This window comes from Pomacea canaliculata, linkage group LG9 (assembly GCF_003073045.1).
Source record: "Pomacea canaliculata isolate SZHN2017 linkage group LG9, ASM307304v1, whole genome shotgun sequence".
NCBI lineage: Eukaryota > Metazoa > Mollusca > Gastropoda > Architaenioglossa > Ampullariidae > Pomacea > Pomacea canaliculata.
In genome coordinates this window covers 3,642,982-3,666,625 of record NC_037598.1, presented here as the reverse complement: position 1 = coordinate 3,666,625, position 23,644 = coordinate 3,642,982, and the positions used below count along the sequence as shown (strand labels likewise).

Below are 23,644 nucleotides of genomic sequence, written 5' to 3'. Positions count from 1 at the left end.
ATTTACTGTGATATGTCCATGACAGTCAAACATTGAATGTAATTGTGCTTGATTGAATGAGAATCACTGAATAGGCATAATTCATTTTTAGAATCTGTAGGAAATGTATTTTGGTATGTTTTCGATATGTAGTTATACAGAGTCATTTATTGCTATTTTGAAACCTGGGACTTTGTTCCTAGCTAGTCATTCATATCAGATGTTCTTGACGCACGTGTCAGTGGGGGAGCACATAGACGAAGCAGCTGACAGGCGCCTTGCTATTGTGGGTGATGGTCAGCCAGTCTGTACAGAGTAGACCTCACTTGCTTGAGTAGTCAGTTAGTCTGACCACCAGCCGCGTTTGAGTCCTCCAAGTGCTGAAAGATCAAGTTCCATAAGGGTTGTGCCGGCAAGAGAACCATCTTACGGTTGCTGATATTGAAGTAGAGGTTCTGTGTCCTTAAATGTGCTATTTGTTGTGTGGTCAAATTGTTGGTTCATGTTCTGTATGAGGCGCTTTTCTGTTATGCTGGATTTCTTCTCTCTTGCAAGCAGAGTCACTTGTTAATTCGTAGAGCAGGATGGCATACGGGATTGTAAGCTTGTATTAGTATGAACCTTCTCTAGATGTATGCCAGATTTTTATAGTCAATGTTGATGTGGATCCTGATGTTGTCTGTGGACTGCATCTTGGAGAGGGTGGTTCCAGTATGGAAGCTTGCGCTATTGGAGCTGTACCTGTTATCTTGTTTGCTGGTGCCATTGACATAACTTTGCCTCTGCAGGGTGGCGCCATTCAGTACATTTGACTGTATGATCTGTTGTGAGGTTGAGTTCTTTGTTAAGTTGTTGCTTACAATTCTGTCGTCGCAAAGCATAAGTTGCAGATTGGTTCCATCATGGAATGAAAGTTTGATGGTTTGTGGAGAGTTTGACATGATGTTTCAGTAGATATTAAACAGGAATCGTGGGTGAGGGAATCTTGACTGTTATGCAAGGTAGATCTTTATTTTGTTTTCGAAGCATTACTCTATCGTGGACTATATGGTGATTTGAACGAGGTTCTTTCAATGTTGAAGCTTTTCATACATGCAAAACTCTGTGTTAGAAAGGAGGAAGAAATGAAGCTGTAGTGTAGGTGCACACTCCGGCAAGTGAGCGTCGCATGGTCAGAACGACCGCGCGGGGAAGGTCAAGAGCAGTAACATGTGTTATCTGTAGGGAGAAGAATGGACCTAGCTGCTTTCATAGGAATGCAGGATGTAGTGGCTGTCAGTGTTGTGGGGAAACACTGAGCTTAACATGATGTTGATATGGGTCAGGTGAAGTTCAGGGTTTTGGGTGATCTGTTGCGCCTAGCGATGATGTTGAATGGTCATAGGTGTTTTTCTCAAGATTAAATGTTACAATCTTCGTGAATGTAAGATAGTCGCACTTTGAGAATCATGTTAGCATGTCGTTTTCAAATTTATAGATAATTTATGCTAAGGAGACTCTCTCTCCGTTCTTTTTCTTAAGGCTGTCGGTTTTACGTCAGGATTAGACTGATGTACTTCAGATGATGTTTTTCATTTGCTCCACTTTATGTTTGCCCAGATAATGTTTCCATCATGAGCGTTTGCTCGAGTTACCTGGAAAGACTTAATATTTGATGTTATTTCTTTGCTAGGATGTCAGAAGGACCTTGCAGGTCTTTGAACATCCTGCTTCCGCTGTGGGGACTTAAAAGGCCAACCTGTGGGGGGTGGTGACAAGAGGAAGTTGCTGTATTACCGTGATGACGCTTACATTTGTCGTTATACAGTAGACAGTGTGGCAGTTGATTATAGTGGTGCAGCAGCATTGTTATTAGATTTTAATGGGCGTAATGAAACCTGTGGGCAATGATTTTCTTATAATTTACATTTTTTAACTAATTGGGAGAGTTAATAACCTTTTTAATGGTGGGTGGATTGCTAGGCAGATTGTGCCATTAGAGCTCTACCACCGCATCTCTGTAGTTCATTATATAGTTATATTTAACTGCTAGCTTTGTCACCCTCATTTTAAAATGAAGATTGCATTGGATACCATTACTGTGAAAGGATTATAATAGCGGTAATGGCGCATAGGAAATAAAGGAAAGCTTTCAGCGATGCTCGAGCAGGCCATCTGCTGATGGAGATTCTGTTTCAAGAGGCAGGAGAATGTTAATTCTTGGGCATTATCCTTGCTCACATTCTTCAGATTAACTTCCAGAATTTCCAGCGCTTGAAATTTTCAGGAATCGTTCTGGCTTGTGATTTCTAAAACTCAAAAAATTAATCTACCTTTCTATCTGAAGCAGCAGCTTCGGAAGTGTAGATTGCCACAGCAAACCATTCTATCAACTGCTGACTTCATCCTACAGGTTCTCTCTTTTTTCATTAAGACTTTTTTACTTTATTTGGGTGTCCGTGTTTCTTCGTGGAGTAGGCAGTCTATGGTGCCTGCAAAGGCCTTATTCGGGGTCATATAACTTTATCAAGAATGTTTTTTATCGTGTTTTCATAGTGCGAGCAGGGTCTTGTCTGATCTTAGTAGGATGGCGTCCTCAGGCAGATTTCAATTTTTCAACTCAAAATAGATTTCAGTATTGAAATCTGCTGCGTTTGGAGGTCGTTATGTGTAGATGACATTTGCTCTCTGCATTGAGGGTGAACTAGCATAGCCTCGAAGCCGGTTTCAGCTGTTCGTACGCCTGTAGAAAGTGGGTGACAGAAAAGTTCAAATTTTCTATTATATGATACATTTTTTGTAACCTGGTCGAGTATGTTTCAACCCATTAATTTAGTCATGGTTGGAATCCGTGGTCAGGAGTATATATTCCTGGGGTCGTCTTTGAGTAATTGTCTTTTCATTCTCATATAAATAGTACGCTTTGGTCAGAAAGCTTGGATTCTTAGTAGTTTGATGTAAGTGGGACTACGGTTGTTCGTTGTATGTGCTGGTCCGTCTAGATAGACTATGGATGATATTATGGTTTGTTCCGAGTTAGCTCATTCTGGGATCCTATTACATAAGTGATCGATGTAAATTTGTACAGAGTGTGAGCTCATTTTCTCCGTGATGTGAAACCTGATATTAGTGTCGTTGAAGTCATCTGGAACCTGAGCAGTGTGTTTTAGTGTCGGTGCGCCTGTATGCATTCCGTAAAGGAATAAAGCAATTTCATCCGTGGTTGCAATCACCTAAGGCTGCAGAGTAGAGTTTCTCTCCTCAGCTCCATATTGGCATACACTATGTTACTAAAAGAGTCTCCTGATTTAAGCCTTTAAAAGGGGACACTATTGACCTAATCTTTCCCCGTTTTCATGAAAGTTTGATATCCTGGTTAATGTTCTATCTTTACCAGTGGCTCAAAGTCCAAGTGGTGGCCAGTTGTTAAGCACGTCCGTCTGAAAAACATTGTTCGTCTGACTGCAGATGGTGTTAACTTATACTGCGGAATTATCCCCCAATTTGCTTGCTTGCGCATGTTACGCTCTTAGAGAAACTTTTTTGATTATTTTGATCTTTCACCTTCCAAGCCTTCTTTCTATGATTTTGACACTTCTGTAGTTCAGTTATAAATTTATCAAAAGGATTTGGGCTCTGGCATATTGGTTTATATCAGGTAATGTTCGGCAATTAGGCTGCCAAGGCTGATATAGTCTCTTGGCAAGTTACAGTCGGTGGTTCATCAACTGTAACTATTTTCCAGCCAGTGCCTGGAAGCACACACGAACTCTGAGCTAAATAAATTATTGCACTTTCCTGTCTTCGACGGTCTAACTTCTGGGCAGGAGGAGATGGTCTGATAGATTAAAGTTTGGAACACCTATGCCACGCAAAGACACCTCTTACGAGGTGAACACCAGCTTTTTGTCCATGGTGGTAGGGGAAGTTTAGTGTGGTATATATATGATTGCTTGCTCCTGGCCCCCAGAATATTGGAGCTTTTTACAGAAAATTCTTTGTTTTACTTTTGTCGGTCGTCCATTGTAGCAGTCTTTAAATTTTAAGGAGGATAGGATTTACCGTCAGATTTAAGAAATTTTAGTCCTGATAACTGTGGTATTTTTTGGCTTTTTTTTTTTTTATTTTGTTGGTGGCTTTGGGCTTACCACTCCTTTTTACACTTTACCGCACTCTTTTACATTTTGTTTACTTCTTCCGTTGACTTTTTAAAGATGTTATTGCTATACTCCAGGAGGTTTTTGTCCCTAAACTCTTAAGGAGTTAAGATTACTTTTTATTGCCATGATATAGCCCTAGTTTCTTGGCACGTGTTAAACACGAGAACCAAACAAGGATTGATAAAATATTGATGAACTACTTTTTCATTTAGTTTCTCACCTGATACAGACACATGCAGTTTTGTTTAGCATGTCAGTTACACAAACAAGACTTGTGAATGATGACATATGCTCTAACTTTTCACCCTTTGCCCTTTTATAAGCACTCAGGTTGGCATAGGGACGTAGTAATCAGGTTAGAAAGTAGGGAAGAGTAACATACAGTCAAGATATTGTCACAGTTACTAATCTGTTTGTATGTCCTTTGAATGCAAACAGGTGATCCAAGAGCCCAAACACTGAGAAAGACTGTGAATCAATTGGTGTGTCTTCACCTGTGGACATCAACTAGCAGCATCACTAGTCCATCCTGTACATTCAGAGCAGTTTAGCAAACAGCTGTCCCCTATTTTGCCAGGTTGTCCTTACAGTGCTGCCCTTCTGCAACTGCTCTATTCAGCAATCACAACTATCTGCCTCTGTCTTGTCCCAGGTGCGCTGAAAATGCACTGTTCTTTCTGATTATCTTGATTGAATTTGGTACTTTTAATTAGCTTCAGGTGTGCTTTAAGTGTACTGTCTTCGTGACAAAACTACTGTACATAGTGTGACTATGTCATGTAGCACAATGATGGGTGTTTAGAGCGCTAATGCTAAAGAGAGTGCTTATGTGGTATTGTTAGATTTATTCTCCCAGAAGAGTGTTATTTCTAATTTATATATTGTATTTTCAACATATATTCTGATGCTTACATGTTCTGTTTTCCTGTTCTGGAGGCATCAGTATTTTGTGGGAATGGTGAGAGGCTTATGAGAACTGTATCATGTGAAACGTTAGAACTGCTGTTTGTGTTCACCTTATGAAAACCATTTTTTGTGGCTAATGTCTGCCTTTGTTTTGTGTGACTGATATCAGATAGTTATAATGAAACTGTGTGACTAATGCCAGCAATGGTTTTATGTGATACACATATAACAAACCGTGTGTGATGCTTATGCTGGCAATTATAGTTTAACAGCCGTTTGTATTTCATTTTATGATGCACATTGTAGAAGTGCATAAAATTGTCTTTAATTTCCTTGTAGAGGACTAATTATATCAAATGTTTAGTGAAAGGCATGTGGGATATATTGACATCAGTCTGTATCATTCTGCATTGATCATTTTGACGGAGATCCAACTACCATGACAATGTATCTTTACTTCTAACTGTGCGTATTAAATGTCTGTGTGAGTATGTATGCCTGCCCTTGTGAGCAAAAGAAAAAATTTCTGTCTTGGGCATCCTCGACAGACAATAAAGTCTGATTTGATTTGATTTGATGCCCCCTGATCATTCACGCCTGATTTGTTTATACTTGTGCTGCCCGTTCCTATCAAAAATGCCCTTTGGACGTTATAACAACTACCTACCCTCTGCACCAAGCATGTTCCCATTACATGATGCTTTTTGGGTTATGGAATATACCACCTGGGGTGAGTTGAACTAATGCAGGTTGATCGTAGTCACCTAGTGTGAGATGTGTACGATTCCTGATTTTCACAAGTTTGTGTTTGATTATTTTATGTGTATGGGTGGAGTACATGGTGATATTGGTGTCAATCTGCTGGTAATACAGAGCCGAGAAGCAGTAGACACACACAGAACTCATGGAACTGTAAGATACAATAATCAGTTTTACAGTGTTTCCACATACGATAAAGTAAAATGTCAATGTTTATGACCTTACGGAAATATAAATTGATTTAGTCGAGAGAGAGTGGTTTGCCAATTGTACCCTCGAGTTGCATTGTTTGTTATTCCATGTAGTTATCTATAAGATAAGGTTAAATGTCTTTCTGTAAGATATAGACTGCGAGACACCATGGAGAATTTTCTCTTGTTTGTTAATGCTTTATTACCCCTCCCCTACACCAGGCCTGTGTTCATCTTGCCATAGGGTATTGACCAGTGTTAAACGCAGAGGTTCAGTTAAAAGGCATATGGCCCTATCCTGTGTGATCCCCACTTTTTTATGTTCATACTCCCATTATAAACTGTGACAACTTTGAAGGAAATAAAGGTAAACGAGCAGGTGTGACTTTATCCTGTATCTTAGGAAAGAAGGTTTGCAGTAGTTTTTTAAAACTATGTTGAGGTTAAGCTTCTATAATAATGCAGCAGCATGTCATACTTCTTCACAGGCAGAATGTCCAAGAACCACTGAATATAAATAGGATTTTAATGTATTTAATGAGCTCTGCAAAGTTAATTCCAAAATCCAAAGCAAAAATCCTAAAAATGGAAATACACAAGCAAATTATATGGAAAGTCAATTTTATTAACTGGAAACATCATGCTCCTACAAACACTAAAGAAAACAATAAAAAAAAAAAATTCTTACAAAAACAGTGACTGACAGAAAATGCAAAACTCAAAGAAATAAAAAAATGTAAAAGTGAAAACAAATACATTTTAAGTGCAGTAGTATAGCAAAATGGTCCATTTTGTTGGTAACATCTACAATATTACTGTCTACAAGAAATTTACGATAAAAATATTTCTAAAAAATCATTAAAATCATTCACCTTAAAAACAATGAACTGTTTTTTGACCATTATTATTCTTATGTGTTTATATTTTAAGCGCCTTGAGTCTGGCTGCTGCTGGATAAAGGTACTCTACAAATGTGCTATTTGTGATTATTAAAAAAGACTACTCATGCTGACCTTGCAGTTTAAGTCCAGGGCTACTGTAGCAGTAGGCCCTCAAGAAAACACCTAAAGGAGATGAAGTTGTTGTCATCCTCAAAATAATAATTCATAAAAACCACTGAAAGAGGGTGATAAAACATGTAAACCAGTGAAATGAAGCTCCAGGCATAGAACTCCCATGCTACATACCATATAAAAGGCCAAAATACAAAAGATAAATACAGGAAGTAACAAGAAATGTTCGAATGAAAGAAAGCTCTGTCAATAAACAAGGTGTTGGAAGAAACCTCAGCACACATCGAGACAGAAACCATTTGATTTTACCTGATTTGTAAATTAATAGTATATGTTTTCATCAGTAGCTATTGTGGAGGCAGCTCTGGTATCTTTACCTTTTGCATTTGTTTTCTTTTTGTGTTTTTCTTTATAAACACAGACAGCTTGTACGGCATTGGTGCCCAACCTTTTCTTGCCTGAGGGCCACACTAGACATGATATAAAATCTTGCGGGCCAGAACATGGCAGTTTTGCAAGAATCATGATGTTAAAAATGAAATCATGTTGTGTCTGGTTAAAATGAGTGGGCCAGATGAGGCACCTTCGTGGGCCGAATGTGGCCCATGGGCCATAGGTTGGGCACCCCTGATGTATGCTATGCCAGGGAAGTCAGGGATGATTGCTGAAGAGATTTGTTCTTTTACATAAGACAACACTCCAATTTTTCTGTCCTGGCAAAGTGTTAAAAGTACTGTAGACCTTTACTGACCGGTCTGAAGAGGTACTGTAGCGCCCTGGCACATGATAGCAAGCAGAACGATGATGACATATGGTATGGGCGCTGCAGACATAAGGAGGCGGTCCTAGCAGAGACAGCAAATGGGAGTTAGGACCCTGCACAGATGTGCTGCTGCTAACAATGATGCTGTGAGGATGAGGGGTGTGGCACCTGACACTGTGTCCCCGACTAGATGGCATACTGTCTGCACTCCAAGCATGTGAAGACAACTTTCTACCCTTTGCACCAGAAGACATCTCTTTAGCATTCCAGATCTGTGTTTTTGACTATGAAGATCATAAAAACATGTAAGACTTTTATCTTCAACTATGCTATTATTAGCACCATCATACTTCTGGAAAAGTTTCTTAGGAGCACTGAAAGGTCGCACTGCCACCTGCCTGAGTGTAGAAACATCTTGCTTTGCAGAAGTAGTTAAAGGTACATATGCACTGCTTTTCATAATTATCCCTATCCCTCAGCTGACCAAAGTTCTGGAGATGTGGCAAGAGCTGACCATTTTCCTGACTTTCTAAAGCTTGCTGGCCCAGCTGCAGGGAGACCATTAGCTGTCTGCAGGGTTCTTCACTCCTTCGGACTGTTTTTCTCCATTATCACCACATCTTCTGAGCTACACCATACATTTTTTGGATTCTCCTCTAGATGTGCGACACCTGGCCACTCTAACTTCGGACAGAGCCGAAGAAACTGTAGATCTAGGCCCAGTCTTGTTTTGTGAAAACAAAGCAGGGTCAGTTAAATGACTTTCTGCAGCAGGCAAGTGAGACCAGGCTAAAAGACTGTTACCTTCATGACTTTGAGATAATTTACTAAATGACCAGGTTTTGAGCAAGCGTTTCCCCATATATCCGCTTCTTGTGTTTCCTGCATTATGTAACAGTCTGTGCTGAGAATATGTTAAACTGTGTGGTCTCTGTGGGCCAAGACTGTTTACATATAGCAGCCCATCCACTTGTCGCAACTCTCTTGTATTGCTAGTGTGCCTTGGGATTATCAGCACCTATCATAATTGAAAAACGTCTGTGAAATATTGTATGCTCATGCATAAATGCAAATAACATACTGACACACAAACCAATGCAAAATTAAAAGTTCATTTTACAAAATGCTTTCACTTTCTTGACTCTAATACTGAGTATGGGTTTGGGCTCAAAAATTTATGTAGAAACAATTAGCACTGAACATTACTCAGGGTAATCTGATCTGACCTCATGCAGAAATGGTGATGCTTGGGGTTAATCATTTTCAAATCTTGAGCCCGAGTACTGCTAAAATTTAATATCAATGTTAACTGGAATTTACAGTCTTCTGAAATTCAGAAAAGGTATTAAAAGAATTTTATGTAGCAAATATTAATGATAACTTAATAGAACAGCTTAAACTGGAGATGTACTATCAAAGAAACAAACAGTTAATCTGTCCAACAAAAGCAGTGGGCGCCAATGTTCTTTATTCCTTTATACTCTTGACCTACACTGGATGACCTGTTGTTAACCTGGGCAACTTATTGGAGGTTGAAGTTTAAGATGCACACACAACAAGAATTAGCTCATGCATGGTGCTCACCTCTTGGTTTTGTGGGGTGAGTGGGTGATGAGGGTAGTTAGGGAGAGAGATGGATGTAGTAGGGCTTAGGCTGGAACTTGAGTCTCTCACCACACATAGATATACTGTCAAGGTCAGGGCATAGAGGGGGCTGGGTAGTGTTGGTATAATATGGCAACAGAGAAATGAAAAACTTAAAATACAATTACTTTGTTCATGCAAAATGTCAGTTCTTTTAAACAACTTGTGCCATCCACTGAAGATTATGTGCCACATTAAGTCTAAGAAAATCTGCCTCGCTGATTTGGTAAAAGTAAAGTTGCTAACTTATCTGTATCCAGTCACTCAATAAATGCCACCAAATACCATTCTGGTTTGGCAGTTCAAAACCTTAACTGGTTTTTCTGTATTTTTAACAGGACACAAGGGTCCTTTGTGACTGATGACAGAGCAGTTTTAAGGGAAATAACCCAGATGCTGTACAATTTACCGATGCATTGCCTCTGCTGCAGGCCTTTTGGTGCTACCTTTTACATGAAAAAGAAACCGAAACTAACAGATCCATAGAAAGCAGAGAAAACAATGAGTTGATGACATACTCATTGTTTTTATCCCACATCCTGTCCTACATTAGCTTCTGGATAGAAAAGGTCTATTAGCCATCTATGAAAGAGAAGGAATCACTAGAGGGAGTACCAATTTTTGCAAGGCAACGATGCAGGTGTTGAATGATCAAGTTGAAAGGTGCAAGAAAGCATTTAGTTGTTAGCAGCTATAGTTGACTTTTCATGTCAGACATTGGAAGCATATTATGCTTGAAGATGTGTGGACAACTGTCCAATGCACAGATTTTTTGCCAAAACCTCAGCAATAACAGCATCACCCTAGTAAACTACAGTTTGATGGAAAAGGTTCATTAACCCAAATCTAACTCATATACTAGACTCTCAGCTTCTATGCAAGAAACAAATAAATATGGGTGACCCTTGTAAGCATCAACCTTCTGTGGTAAGAAAGTAGAACTTGCTATCATGAAATTGTATCCTTAACATGACTACAGAGATGCATAAGACCTTGTGTTTTATGGGCACTGGCCAACAACAAACAGCTTCAATGCTGAAACATGCAAAACTAGAAAATGAACCAGCAGATGCTGAAAACTGTGATTCTGACCCAATTTGGAATGAAAGTTGAGCAATACATCAGCCAGAAACCTGACATTATTAATGTTACAAGTCTTTCAAAAGGCCTAGGAGCACTTTTTGATGACTGAAAAAATCAGAAGTAGCCATCAAAGCTTGTTGAAAACTACTCAGTAAAATAGTTACTGTATCACCAGATTTTGCATAATGTAACTGTTGGGTGAGTTCTGTCTACCTATATGTAAAATAATGAACTGCACCTCTTCCATGAAAATGTTTGACATCTGCAATTGAATGGATGGATTTTGCACGGTAATGTTACTGCCCGTGACTATTGCACTGGCAAGATCTCAGAACTCCAATCATACTTAGACTCTGTTGGTGCCTGACAAATTTCTTGTGCTATTTCTCCTGGATGTTCTTTCACTAACTTCCCGCCAGTCTCCAAGGCCACTCTGGGTTGTATACACATCACAGGTATAGAAATACATAGGCCTGTCACTGGTGAGATACACATATAATCACATATACCAGCTAATGTTCAGTTACCTAGGGTTGTACTGTACATGTCACAGGTATAAAAGATAGACAGGCATGTCACTGGTAGACAGAGAATCATATCTACCAGCCAACTGAGTTACCTAGGGTTGTGATGCTAATATCCAGAGATCTCTGTAAAAGATTTTTTGCTTCCATCTTAGCTTGCTGACTGCCTTCCACATTTACCAGCAGACTGCCTGCACATATACAATGCAACTTTACTGATCCCCAGGAGCAATTCAAAGTAGTACTTGTACTAGCAATAATATATACACATACATGATATAAAAGAGACAATATAAATGTACATGCTGAAATAGTGTCTCTTTCACGCACACAAACTCCCACACACACATTCCTAACAACAGCAGATACAGTGGGTGACCTCAGGTTAGTACAAGATCACAGCCAGTAAAGTTTATCAAGTGAACTGCATGTGGAATGAATGAATTGCGGTGACAATTGGTTCTGCATACAGGCATCGCGTACCTACAGCCAGACAGCAAGAGTGAAAACTCACGTGCCAACACATGATCAGAATTAGTAAGAGAGAAAGCTCACATGCCAACACGTGATCAGAGACAGTAAGAGTAACCAGGAATACAGAGGATGTGTGACGCCTTCCTCTGTAACGTTTTGGGAAGGGTGTGTTACGAATGTGTGCAAGCGCGTGTAAACATCTATGTATACATGTAAACCATCTTGCCGCACTCTTCCACCTTTTTCAACAAAAAGGTCCGGCCAACGGTTAACACATTTAATGCTTAACGTGAAAGAAATGGAACGATTGGGAGAAAGGAAAGATAAAACACAAGATAAATAAGACGTTTAAACCCTACTGCCCATGAGCTATCGAGCCTTCACCGTCACTTAGCTGACTGGACAGACGATCCGGTGTACATGTACCAGGGATGCCCTACCTACGGCCCGCGAAGCTTCTGCCCACAGTGCAGGAAATCGGCATGTTAGTAATAAAAAAAAAACTATTAAAAAAACCGAAAAAGGGAAGAAGAAATATTTATCCCTACGTAGTGGCGTCTCTCAATCTTTCTTCGATGGACTTCATTCTTGATTTTCGTCTTGGGAGGAAACCAGTGTTTGAGAACGAGGGACGCCGCATTCCACAGGAGATTAGTGATCTTTTGATTGGTTAATATTTCAATCAGTCGTTAAACAGATTGAAAATACAGACTCCGGGCTTTCTAGCAAGGTATAATGCAATGGGGTTCTTACAGGGAAACAATACCAAAACAGCGTTTGAATTTCGTCATTTTCCTGTGGAAATCAGAACCGATCGCCGTGGAGTACCTCGATTAAAATATATTTTAAGACAATTTCTAACTTTTATTTTAACATAGAAGTGTATTTTGCTGTTAGTTCAATAACCAAGGAATCCTTTCGGAGAGCCCAAGAAACGAAGAATTGACTTAGATGCATTTTGGGAAAGAAAGAGAAACAGCACAAAGAATGGCTGACTTCAGGAACCTGGAAAAAAATAGAGGAAAGGAAAGAGCTGCAGCAGAAGATCGACCAGTGTCAAGACCAGCAGGACAAAGAAGAGCTCGGTTCCCAGTCACTTAATCCCCTAGACCAGCGGTTCTCAACCTTTTACAAGTGGCGACCCCCCTGACGAACACCGGTACGTCCGCGACCCCCCTTAGCCGGCTAGGTCGGTGGAAGAGCGGGGGGGGGGGGGGGGCAGCTTTAGCTAACCTCGAACGCCGCGTCGAGGAAATCAATGCAATTCAACAACGGAAGAACAAAGTTCGTATCTGCAAGAAGTATAACTGTTAATGAAATTTTACTAAAGCTAATAAATATTATTTTATTGGACACTCACTTTGATTAATGAGAAGGTTGAGCCTGCTTGCTGTTGCATAGAGAAGCGAACCTGTGTGCGATGTTCGTACCCACTGCTATTCGCAGCTCAGCCTCTGCGTCCACACGATTTCTGTATTTCGACTTCAGTGCTGCCAATGCTGAAAATCCTTGCTCACACATATATGAAGTTGAAAATGGCAGCAGAACTTTCATTGCTTTCTCAGAAAGGAGAGGATATTCACCGTTGATGCTAATCCAGAATGTTGGCACTGGTGTTGTTTGGAAGACCATTTTCAGGGATTGGTCACTCGAAAGGTCGATGAGCTGCTCTTCTTCTTGCGTGGACAACCCGCTTGTGCTAGGATCAGCCAGAAATGGATTACGAATCCAATCGTATTTAGTCACATCAATTTCAGCGAAATAATGCTGAAACCTTTCTTGCAAGTCCGTTTAGATGGGCAATAATTACATTCTTCACCTGATCAAGATTCAAGTTGTCAGCCTTGCACTTACACAAGCACGGAAACATATCAAAAATATTTTCTTGGCGTATCTTTTGCGTCCACAACGAAATGTTTCGGACGAAAGCATTCATCTTGTCAGTTGTTTGTAATATGGTGGTGTAATATAGGGGAGTCAGCGATGAGAGATTGGGGGAGAAAGAGGGCAAAAGGCGAGAGGAGGGAGATTGGAGGCTTAATTGTTGAGAGGGAGATTGTGTTTTGAGTTTTGGAAGTGAGAAGTCACTGCATGCCGAGACAGTGTACTTGAATAGGAAGAAGAGATTTGGAGTTTGAGCCCCCGCACCACTCGGTTACACAATGTAAACTAATTCCACTAATACCAGTATAAGAAACTTTTTTTAAAAAATGACCACCTTCGCGACCCCCTTGTAGGCACGTCGCGACCCCCCAGGGGGTCGCGACCCACAGGTTGAGAACCGCTGCCCTAGACTTTTAATCCCTAAGCACTTCATCCTCAGACACTTAATCCCTAAACTAAATCCTTAACTAAAAAAATTATGAAGTCAGCGAAAAATTTCATTGAAATTAAAATTCAAACCATGCTATTAACTTCAACGTCATTTGAACATCTACAACATTAGTTAAAGTTCATATAAGCTAGTAAATGTAATGTTCTTTAACAATATATACAGTATATATGTATGCTCGAAGTAGGATAGAAGTTCCTGCATGCGATCATGTTGTGGCATTGACTCTGCAAGCAATTCGAAGGAATCGACAATGTCTTCCTCACGTACATAGGCAAGTGCTGGGAGGCATCTGACCATTCCACGTCACTCGTCGTCTTCGTCATCGTCACTTCTCATCCCCAGTTCAGTGTGTAATACCACGTGACTTAAGTGACAGTATGATGATGATGATGATGATGATGATGATGATGATGATGATGATGTAGTTTTATAACGCGCTAGTATCCGCATCACAAAGATGCGCTCAATGCGCGGTGATCCCAGCAGCCACCAAACTGCAGGTCAAATGATAACTTCAAATAAGTTTAAACAAGTGAGTCTTACGATTTTTCTTGAAAGATGCAAGACTAACAGACTCCTTGGTCGAGAGGGGAAGCGAGTTCCACAGAAGCGGGGCTACATTGGAGAAGGATCTGAAACCCGCAGTCTTCTTGTTAGTATTCCCTGACTGAACACTCGGTCGTTCAAGTCTGAAGTGTGCTGCTGAACGAAGGTTCCGCTGGGGTTGGTAACAGTGAATGAGTTCTTGTAGATAGACAGGCGCAAGGTCGTGAAGACAGCCATATGTCAAAGTTAACACTTTGTGCTCAATTCTCTTCTCCACAGGAAGCCAATGTAGGTCACGTAACAGCCCGTTACTCTACATGACTGAAACTTCTCTCGAAAAGCGGTAATCGCAGCTTTCTCAGTCTGTTACTATAGTCTCTGGAGCTGCATTAGGCATTAGCTCTCTAACTGCATCCAACAATCTATTATAGGTTGCACTTGATTTATAAAGGATTAAGTGTTTGGGATTAAGTGTCTGGGATGAAGTGTCGGGGATTAAGTGTCGGGATTAAGTGCTTAGGGATTAAAAGTCTAGGGGATGAAGTGTCGGGGATGAAGTGTCTGGGGATTAAGTGACTGGACACCGAAGAGCTCAGAGCAAAGTATTTGAGAGATGAACTGAGAAGTAAAGAAGAGTGCAAGAGGCAACGGAGTTGTTAGCAGCTCTAGTTGACTACATCCCTTGCTGCAGAAAATTTGGGAGCAGGAGCAAGTTCCAGCAGACTGGAAGCTTGGCTATCTAGTACCCAAAAAAAGGTGACCTGACACAGTTCAGCAACTGGGGTGAGATTAAGATTTTGTCCATCCACGGCAAGGTGCTGACCAGAATCATTCTGGAGAGACAAGAATGCCCTAGATAAGAGAGTGAGCCAAGAATAGGCAGGCTTTCGGCAGGGTAAATCATGCACAGACCATACAAAATATCATTGAACAGTCCATCGAATGGCAGTCACTACTCTACATAACATTTATGGATTTTGAGAAGGCTTTTGACTCCCTAGACAGGGAAACTATCTGGAAGCTGATACAGCAGTACGGATTTCCACCAAAGTTCACTGCCATCATCCAGCAGCTGTATGAGGATTCGACATGCCAGGTGATCCACAACGGAAAGCAGACGCCTCGCAGTGAGGACTGGAGTGAGGCTAGGTTGTATGCTCTCACCTACAATCTTCCTGATCGTTATAGACTAGATCATGAGAAGAACAACCTCTATCAGCAACACGGGCGTTCAGTGGACCTTTGCCAGGCAACTTGAAGATCTTGACTTTGTGGATGACATCAGCCTGTTGTCCCACAAGCAGCAACACGCACAGACAAAGCTCACTCGGCTCTCAGAAGAAGCAGCGATGATGGGCCTAAGAACATCAAGAAGACAGAGGTAATGCGGGTCAACAACAAGCAAGAACCTCCACTCCAACTACGTGGGGAATGTATTACAGAGTCTGACCATTTCACCTACCTTGGCAGCATAGTCAGCAAAGATGGAGGTGCAGATGAAGATGTAAGAAGCCAAATAAATAAAGCCAGGCTCGCATTCCACACCATGCAACTGATCTGGAACTCCAAGGCTTTATCTATACACACTAAGATCCGCATCTTCAAAGCAAACATAATGTCAGTCCTTCTATATGGATCTGAGACATGGTGTGTGACAAATACCATCACCAACAAGATTCACACATTTGTCAACAGATGTTTGCGCCACATCCTCAACATCAGACTGCCAGAGAAGATCTCTACAACAGACCTGTGGGAAAGAACCAACCATAAACCTGCCAGCCAAGACATCAAGAAGTGGAGGTGGAGTTGGATTAGTCACACCCTGCGAAAGCTGGCAGACAATTTATCAAGACAAGCTCTGGGCTGGAACCCACAGGGTAGGCACATGGTTGGGAGACCCAGACAGATGTGGAGGAAATTGGTCCACAGAGAGGCAGAGGCATCTGGCATGACATGGTCCTAACTGGAAAGGGATGTCCAGAACCGGATCCTATGGCGTGGTGTAGTTGCGGCCCTATGCTTCACTGGGGGTGAAAAGAAATAAGAAGAAAAGGCTGCCATGTCCTTCTGCCTCGTTCCGGTGACCTCGGAACAGATATTTACAAGAGAGACAAGACTACTCCTGTTCTCTAGGGAGAAGATGTGGAACCGAGAGATGAAAGAAAAAGTGATGAGACTTTCAATGAAGGGCTGATAGAACCGAGTGACGAAGATAGATCTGAGTTCCTGTAGGAGGTACAGATGTTGCTGGCTCTTATGGAGGATCATGTCAGTGTTGATGTTCTATTCAAGCTTGTTATCGAAGATAGTACCTAGATATTTGTAAGAGTCAACTACCTCGATGGCATCATCATGGATAATGCTAATGATTGCCTCAGCCCTGTTCATCCGAAAGTCGAAAATCATTTCCTTAATCTTTGAGGCACTGAAGACAAGAAAGTGTTCATCATACCAGAGGACAAAGTCAGGAAGAGTTCCACTGTGAAAATGTTTACTATTATACAAAAGAGACAGCAAGGCAGTGTCATCAACAAATTTTATAAGCTCCTATCTATAGTGCTTATACAACTGTTAGCATATATATATATAAAGATAGCCAATCAAAACATACACAGAAATACATCACACAGATATATATATAAATAAAGATATTATTATTTATTATTATTGCCCTTCGCACCTCCTGGTGCATAGGCCATCGACGACAGTTTACTGTTGTCGATGTTTTAGTAGCAAGGATTTGTTTTTACGGGGTGGGGGTGCTGGCCCCACGCCCAACCCTCCTCCTTTTTCAGCCGGGCTTGGGACCGTCCTTGGCGGAGAGCAGCCAGCCCTGTAAACAGATGCCACGTGCAGAGAAAGAACAGCATGCCCGAGACGAGAAATGAACTCAGGGCAGCCAACCTTCACTGTATTGGTGACAGGCGCTAACAGCGCTAACCGTTGTGCCACCGGACCGCTATAAATAAAGATAGCTAGACACAAAAACCTACATACATCACACAGATAGAAAGATAGCTAGACACAAAAACATACGCAAAAATACATCACATAGCTATATATGCATAAAGATAGCCAGAAACAAAAATATGCACAGAAATACATCACAGCCCTGCATATTAACTGCTTTGTCTCATTATTTCGAGTGTTGGGGGAGGGACTGTCAAGATGTATGACATTTTAACAGACTGTGATAGCACTGGGAAGATGACATATGAAAAGCTATGTTTAATCTGTCAAAATACTAAGGCTCTCACCAAGTTCTACAAGCACCTCTGCCACCTTTATGTGGCTACTACCAAAGCAGCTCTCCCGTACCACAAGTGCCTGGCGGTAAAGTCCTTCCACTTCCTGGTGCCCATGTCTGTGGACACAAAACAAGGTTAGAGGTCATGAAAGCAAAATGATCATGAACAACAAATATAACCCAGCAGATGCTAAAGCCAATGGAAAGGTACTAGAATTAATGTAAAATAAAATCATTAGATTGTCAAAAAAGAAAAGTTTAATGACCCACTCCCCCACCCCATACAAGAGTGCATAGAGTGGTGCATGCAGGGGCAGAGCAGGACTAGCATGTTTTAATCAGGACACCATAAATATCTTCTCATAAGGACTAGCCTGCTTTAATCAAGACACCATAAATATGATAAGAATTACCTTTGTCACATGATGTGAATGCTGAAAAAAAAGAACGAGCAGTCATCCAGTCTCTCATGAAATACATGGCAGTGACTTTCTCAAAGAAAGCACTTCTGCTCTAAGCTGATGGGCTGAAAGATGCTTAAGTCCCAAAAGGCAACCATAATATAGTAGTATGGAACACATACACATGCACACGCACAGAGGAATAGGTACAGATTTGGCCATGGGTTGTAGTTACTGGGCGGGTGACAACCCTGTGACCACAGGAGAACGGGAGGGGGTCGAATAGGGACAGGATGGAGGTGTGGGGTTGTTTTGGAGAGAAGTCGTGTGTTAAGGTTGGGTGAGGGGACAGCGCAGAGGGGAGAGCTACATTTCATCACAAGCACGAGTGTGTGGTGTGGAGGGTTTTGACCTTAACAAGAACCATCGACTGGCGTTAAAGTAAAAGGACTTGGAATCCATGAGGGCGCTGTGTTTGTTCTCGTGGTGAGATCCAGTAAGCAGTCCCCATCTACCCTGTTACAATAATACAGCAGACGTAGCGGTCCTCAGAAAAGATGTCAAGCTAGCCGTACAGTGTGAAGACAAGGAAGTCAGGGCTGTGGTTATAAAGCGAGGGTAATGGTACATGGCGAATTCAAGAACAGGTGTCTGCAGATGTAATTTTACCTCTGGAGTGATAGTTATAAAGTAGGGGCAAAGATGCCCTAGGTCCTAGGATAAAGTAATATAAAGCAATGTTTGTAGGGTCTGCAAACTGTTTCCCAACTTGGAAGATAAGACACACGCCCTTGTAATCCACACTAATCCCACTAAGCCCATAATCTTGACAATGTCTCTGCTCTGCTGCTCAAACAGGTTGGGAAAAAACAAAAGCCCTCACAACTCCACCCAAAGAATGGAAGAACAAAAAGATAGGAGGCTAACAGATCACTAATCATACCCTTCCAAAGAAAGAACAAACGCTCTCGCTACTTTACACTAACAGACCACTAATCATACCCTTCCAAACAAAAGGAAACTAAAAAGTGGAGCCCAAGCTGCAGAATGACCAGCACAGTCAGACACACAGCCAAAGCAGCCCAGAATAACATCAACAACACCTAGAGACCTAGCCTGGTCCATGGAAGCACAGAAGCATCTGGGGAGACATAATGGCCTACTGTAATAAACTACCCCATAAAAACTGCCTTAGATGACACTTGGGGGCATCCAGCTAAACAACTCCACTTTTTTGTCTGATGACCATATACTAACAATCTATATTACCAGAGCAACCACATATGGTCACAGGATTTTTAGTCACCCTGTTGCAAAGCAGTGGAACTCTCTCACCCCTGCTATATCCGCCACTTACCCTAATTTTTTTTTTTTTTTTTTTTTTTTTTAGGCCCTTTCGCCCCTCCTGGGGCATAGGCCATCGACTACAGTCTTAACTGTTGTCGATGTTTCGGTAGCAAGGATTTGTTTTACGGGGTGGGGGTGCTGGCCCCACACCCAACCCTCCTCCTTTTTCAGCCGGGCTTGGGACCGTCCTTGGCGGAGGGCGGCCAGCCCTGTAAACAGATGCCACGTGCAGAGAAAGAACAGCGTGCCCGAGACGAGAAATGAACTCAGGGCAGCCAACCTTCACTGTATTGGTGACAGGCGCTAACAGCGCTAACCGTTGCGCCACCGGGCCGCTACTTACCCTAATGGAGCCTTTTAAACATGCACTAAAAACGCATCTGTTCCACAAGTATTATACCTAGCAATGATCCACACACTGCTAGTCCACCTTCTAACCCTTTCTTTTACTTTTTCCATTGATTGACTAGTTCATCTGCTTGTCTTCCTCTGCAGATTCATGAAACTCCCAATCTTTACTATTAATTTTGTTTCCTGATTTTTCTTTGTGTTTTGTATGTTTGTCTTTTATTACTTGTCTGTATAGTTGTTCATCCTTCTGTCCTTTGTACGTTCTCCATTTCTTTTCTCAAGTGCTGAAAGAGTGATCATGGTCATGTGCTTCATAAATCTCATGTTCATTATTATTGTTAGATATAATGGTGCACTCTAACAAACACTGCCATACAAACTGCCTTACATGACACTTGGAGATAAGACAGAAAGGAAAATTAGGGAAATATTTTGGCAAATGTCATGTTAGCATAGTATTACCTTAAAAATATTACTTATTTATTTCAACACCTGATCTGATGGTCCTTATGAACTGAGGCCCAAAACCCAGTCAATAACATTCCTCTCAGCTCATTGAATTAACGACTTAGAATGGAAAATCACATGCTAGTATTAGTTACTTTATGAGGGTATCCAAAGCAGCAAGGCAGACAGACATGTTTGGAATCCTCAGGTGAGAAAGGTTTACTCACTGCCTGATATAGTCAGGACTGGAGAGATGACGAGCAAGGTAGAGGAGTCCATCAGCAACAGCTGCATGTGTTGAGCCATGCCATTGCTGTAACATTGTCAAGGCATGTCTCAAAGTGACTTCTGCCTTCTCTGTCTCTCCCTTTTGTGACCTGACAGTAAAACCAATGTCATGTTGCTAAATACATCTCACTGTGCAAGAAACAAGAACTAAACAAGAGAAAAAACTGTTGGTTCCCTTAGTGTTGGTCATGAATTTCTCCCATTCCATAATTGAATTAAGTACCAACTGGACACTTTGTTGCATTTGAAAATCAGTAATTTGGACAGCTAGTGCTTGGTCATTTTGACATGGATTTACAATGTACAAAGTGGCTACAAACAACATAAAGGTTGGTACTATTTTAATCCTATATTTGTCACACACAAAAAATGAATAACTTAGAAGAAAAAATTTCTGTATAATTTCGTTTATCTTGTGGGCCAAACTTCATCATCATCATCTCTCTCTATTTTAGACACAGATTAACTACAACTGAAAGGACAAAATTTTCTTGTTGATTACAACAGTTTAAGACATACTGTTTAAGACTGTAAATTATGGCCGTCTTTATTGGAGCTTGTCAGGTCAATATGTTTAAACACCATACTTTTGCACCAACTGTGTATACTGAATGCAACTTCCCAACAATTATGTCCATACTTGAGACATCTCTTTTGATTATCATAAAAATGAGACATTCCAACTGTATGAACACAAAATAACACAACAAATAAACCAAATATTCAAGAATGTACAGAATTGGTATAAGATATTGAAGTATGTGCCACACACCTGAGACGTCCCAGGTGACTCAGTAGCCTTGCACGAAGAGCATGATTACCAGGCAGATGTGAAAGGATGTCTAGAGCCTGAGAAAGCAGCTCTCTACCTTGAAAAATGTCTCCCTCACTTATACACAGCTCTGCTTCATGGCCTAACAAGACACCTGGTCACAAAATTATGTCTTCTTGCTTGAAAGTTTTCTCAATAACTTAAATACCTGTTTATAAAATATGTTATACACAAGGGACTAAGAATGGGCTTGGTTATACATAAAGTCACAGGAATATTGCTGATGTTAATACCTTGTTTCAAAGTATTTCAAATTTTAACTCTTTCTTAAATACAAAAAGCAAGTGGACAACATTTACATGAAATCATGCAGCAATATACCTTTCAGGGTGCAGATCTGCTGGCTACAGGTCAATTTATCCCCTATGATAGCAAGATCAAACATTAAGCAAAGAGCTTGCTTGATGAGGTCTCTAGCACCTAAAGTGTTGCCAAGTTTGCTGTGACAGCTGCCAAGGTTCTCCAAAGCATGAGCAAGGAGTAAGTGAGTATCTACAGGTAGTGGAAAGCTGGCCTGAAGGTAGGAGGTAAGTGCTGTCAGGATGAGCATGCTACCCATCTCTTCAGCAACTTCCTGTAGAAACTGATGGACTCCCCATGCTAGGACTGCCAACACATTTTTTTGGTCCTCTAGTGGTACTCCTCCTGCAACAGTTTGTCATGGAACAAAAGTTAGGTCTGAAGCATGGTGTTTATCTAGGATCATTACATGGTAGGCTACACCAATTTTGATTTTGTTCAAATAGATTGCATATGTAATAAATAAGCACGCCTTACATACACTTCACATTAACATGATAGCTAAGTGCCGAAGGGGTACGCGGTCAATTTTTGACAGGGCCACAGCCACAGATGGTTTTCCATCGACTCTAAAGTTGCCAACCAAGCTGCTTTGGGTGTGAACATGCATTAGACTTGTGCAGGCCCTCCACACATGGTTGGTTCTTCCTACTGAACTGGTGCCTTTGTTGAGGAAGGTCATACAACCGTATGCGCTGTGTTAGGGCCGGAGCACCTGTAACAACACTGTCATGTGTCCACGGGCACGGACTGATGGAGGAGCATCTTCGCCATCTGAAAACAGGTTGTGATCGCACATCGGGTTTGCGCAGCTTGCGGCGCTACCTTCGAAGATCGGGGAATCGATCATCTTCAATCATTCACTGAAAAAAAATTCTTGTGGTTCAAATTGTTGTGTACCATTGTGCATTACCAACAATGCCAGTTGCTGGGGCTTACGTTTTATGCGTATGCCTATAGGTTTGGCGAGAGTGTGGACCGAGATGAGTGGAAAGGCGCCTAGAGCAAGCCACAAGCAGATGTCATGCTTTGTTTAACCCTGACTGTCGTGTGTCGCTTGCTGCTTGGGTGGTCAAGGTGTGGGGGTCATGAGAGGGTTGGTGTGCCCGGCGGGTCGCTCATCTCTCGACATGCGACGGGTCATGAGGTAATAGACCCACCTCGGGGGGGAAAAACGTAAGCCTGAGGGCTAACTGACAGCTAGGGTCTGTCGTGCGGCCTGTCGTGAGTAAGACAGGGGGACCCATTAGCGTAAGAAGAGCGGGAGCCCCAGGGTTAGATGGGAACTATATATTGAAGGCTGGGATCGGAGCTTATAGATACTGTTGTGCTCGGGACTTGCTGTGGTCAGAGCCGTCAAAGCCCCTGGACCCGGTTGCATTGCTCGGGCGCAAGGCCTTAGTCGGGACGTAGCAGGGGTATAGTACCCGACTAAATTTACGACCGTTGCATTGCTCCCGACTAGGCGAATTTTAGTCCGCAGCTCGGGTGTAACTTTAGTCCAACCAGGGGGTTGGCGTAGCAGCCGACTAGCAAGTGACTAACTTACGAGCGTCCACAGCAACTCGGTTTTCGTTTATAAATTTTACAGAAGAAACGTAGGATGACGATGTGAAACTTGTTTTTGGTAGATGAAAGTTATGTACTTTTACAAAATGGACCTTAAACTTGTTAATCGTTATCGTGAACTATAACAAAATACAGCGAAAGCGAGCCTTCGGAGTCACGTTTTCGATTCTATTCTTCGGGATGTTTTGAAACAGTTTCAGGAGATACGATCAACGCGCATAGGTCGACAGTTTCTCGAACAATTCACCGTGTTTCTAAGGCTCTTACAAATCGTCTAAATAAATCAACTACCTAGCCAGAGGGATGAAAAAATGCAGAAATCATAATTTTACGCAATCGCTGGATTTCCAAGCGTGTTTGGGTGCGTAAATGACACTCATGTAAAAATACAGGAACCGTCTGAGCACGAACGTGAATTTGTAAATAAAAAAGGTTATCATTCAATAGATGTACAGCTAGTTTGTGATAGTGGCATAAATATAATTAACTGTGTTGTTAAGTAT

The 23,644-nt window shown here is 41.5% G+C and overlaps 2 protein-coding genes across 2 annotated transcripts in view; one reads left to right on the top strand and one right to left on the bottom strand.

The window, feature by feature from the left end:
* Window positions 1-4,745: 4,745 nt before the first annotated feature.
* LOC112572344 lies at window positions 4,746-6,350 on the top strand (the record flags this gene model as incomplete). The annotated part of the gene is given in 1 exon segment (XM_025251972.1): window positions 4,746-6,350. A coding segment is annotated over 1 exon segment (86 nt), but the record flags the coding sequence as incomplete, so codon positions are not given.
* A 142-nt stretch (window positions 6,351-6,492) lies between these two features.
* LOC112572089 (tetratricopeptide repeat protein 41-like) overlaps window positions 6,493-23,644 on the bottom strand; it is a 60,506-nt gene continuing 43,354 nt past the window's right edge. The window contains exons 15-20 of the mRNA XM_025251617.1: window positions 21,594-21,917; window positions 21,213-21,366; window positions 20,380-20,529; window positions 17,617-17,723; window positions 11,097-11,192; window positions 6,493-8,768 (exon numbers count right to left, since the gene is read on the bottom strand). Coding sequence (XP_025107402.1) covers window positions 8,743-8,768; window positions 11,097-11,192; window positions 17,617-17,723; window positions 20,380-20,529; window positions 21,213-21,366; window positions 21,594-21,917 — 857 coding nt within the window. The 3' untranslated portion in view covers window positions 6,493-8,742. The remainder of the gene's footprint in view (window positions 8,769-11,096; window positions 11,193-17,616; window positions 17,724-20,379; window positions 20,530-21,212; window positions 21,367-21,593; window positions 21,918-23,644) is intronic.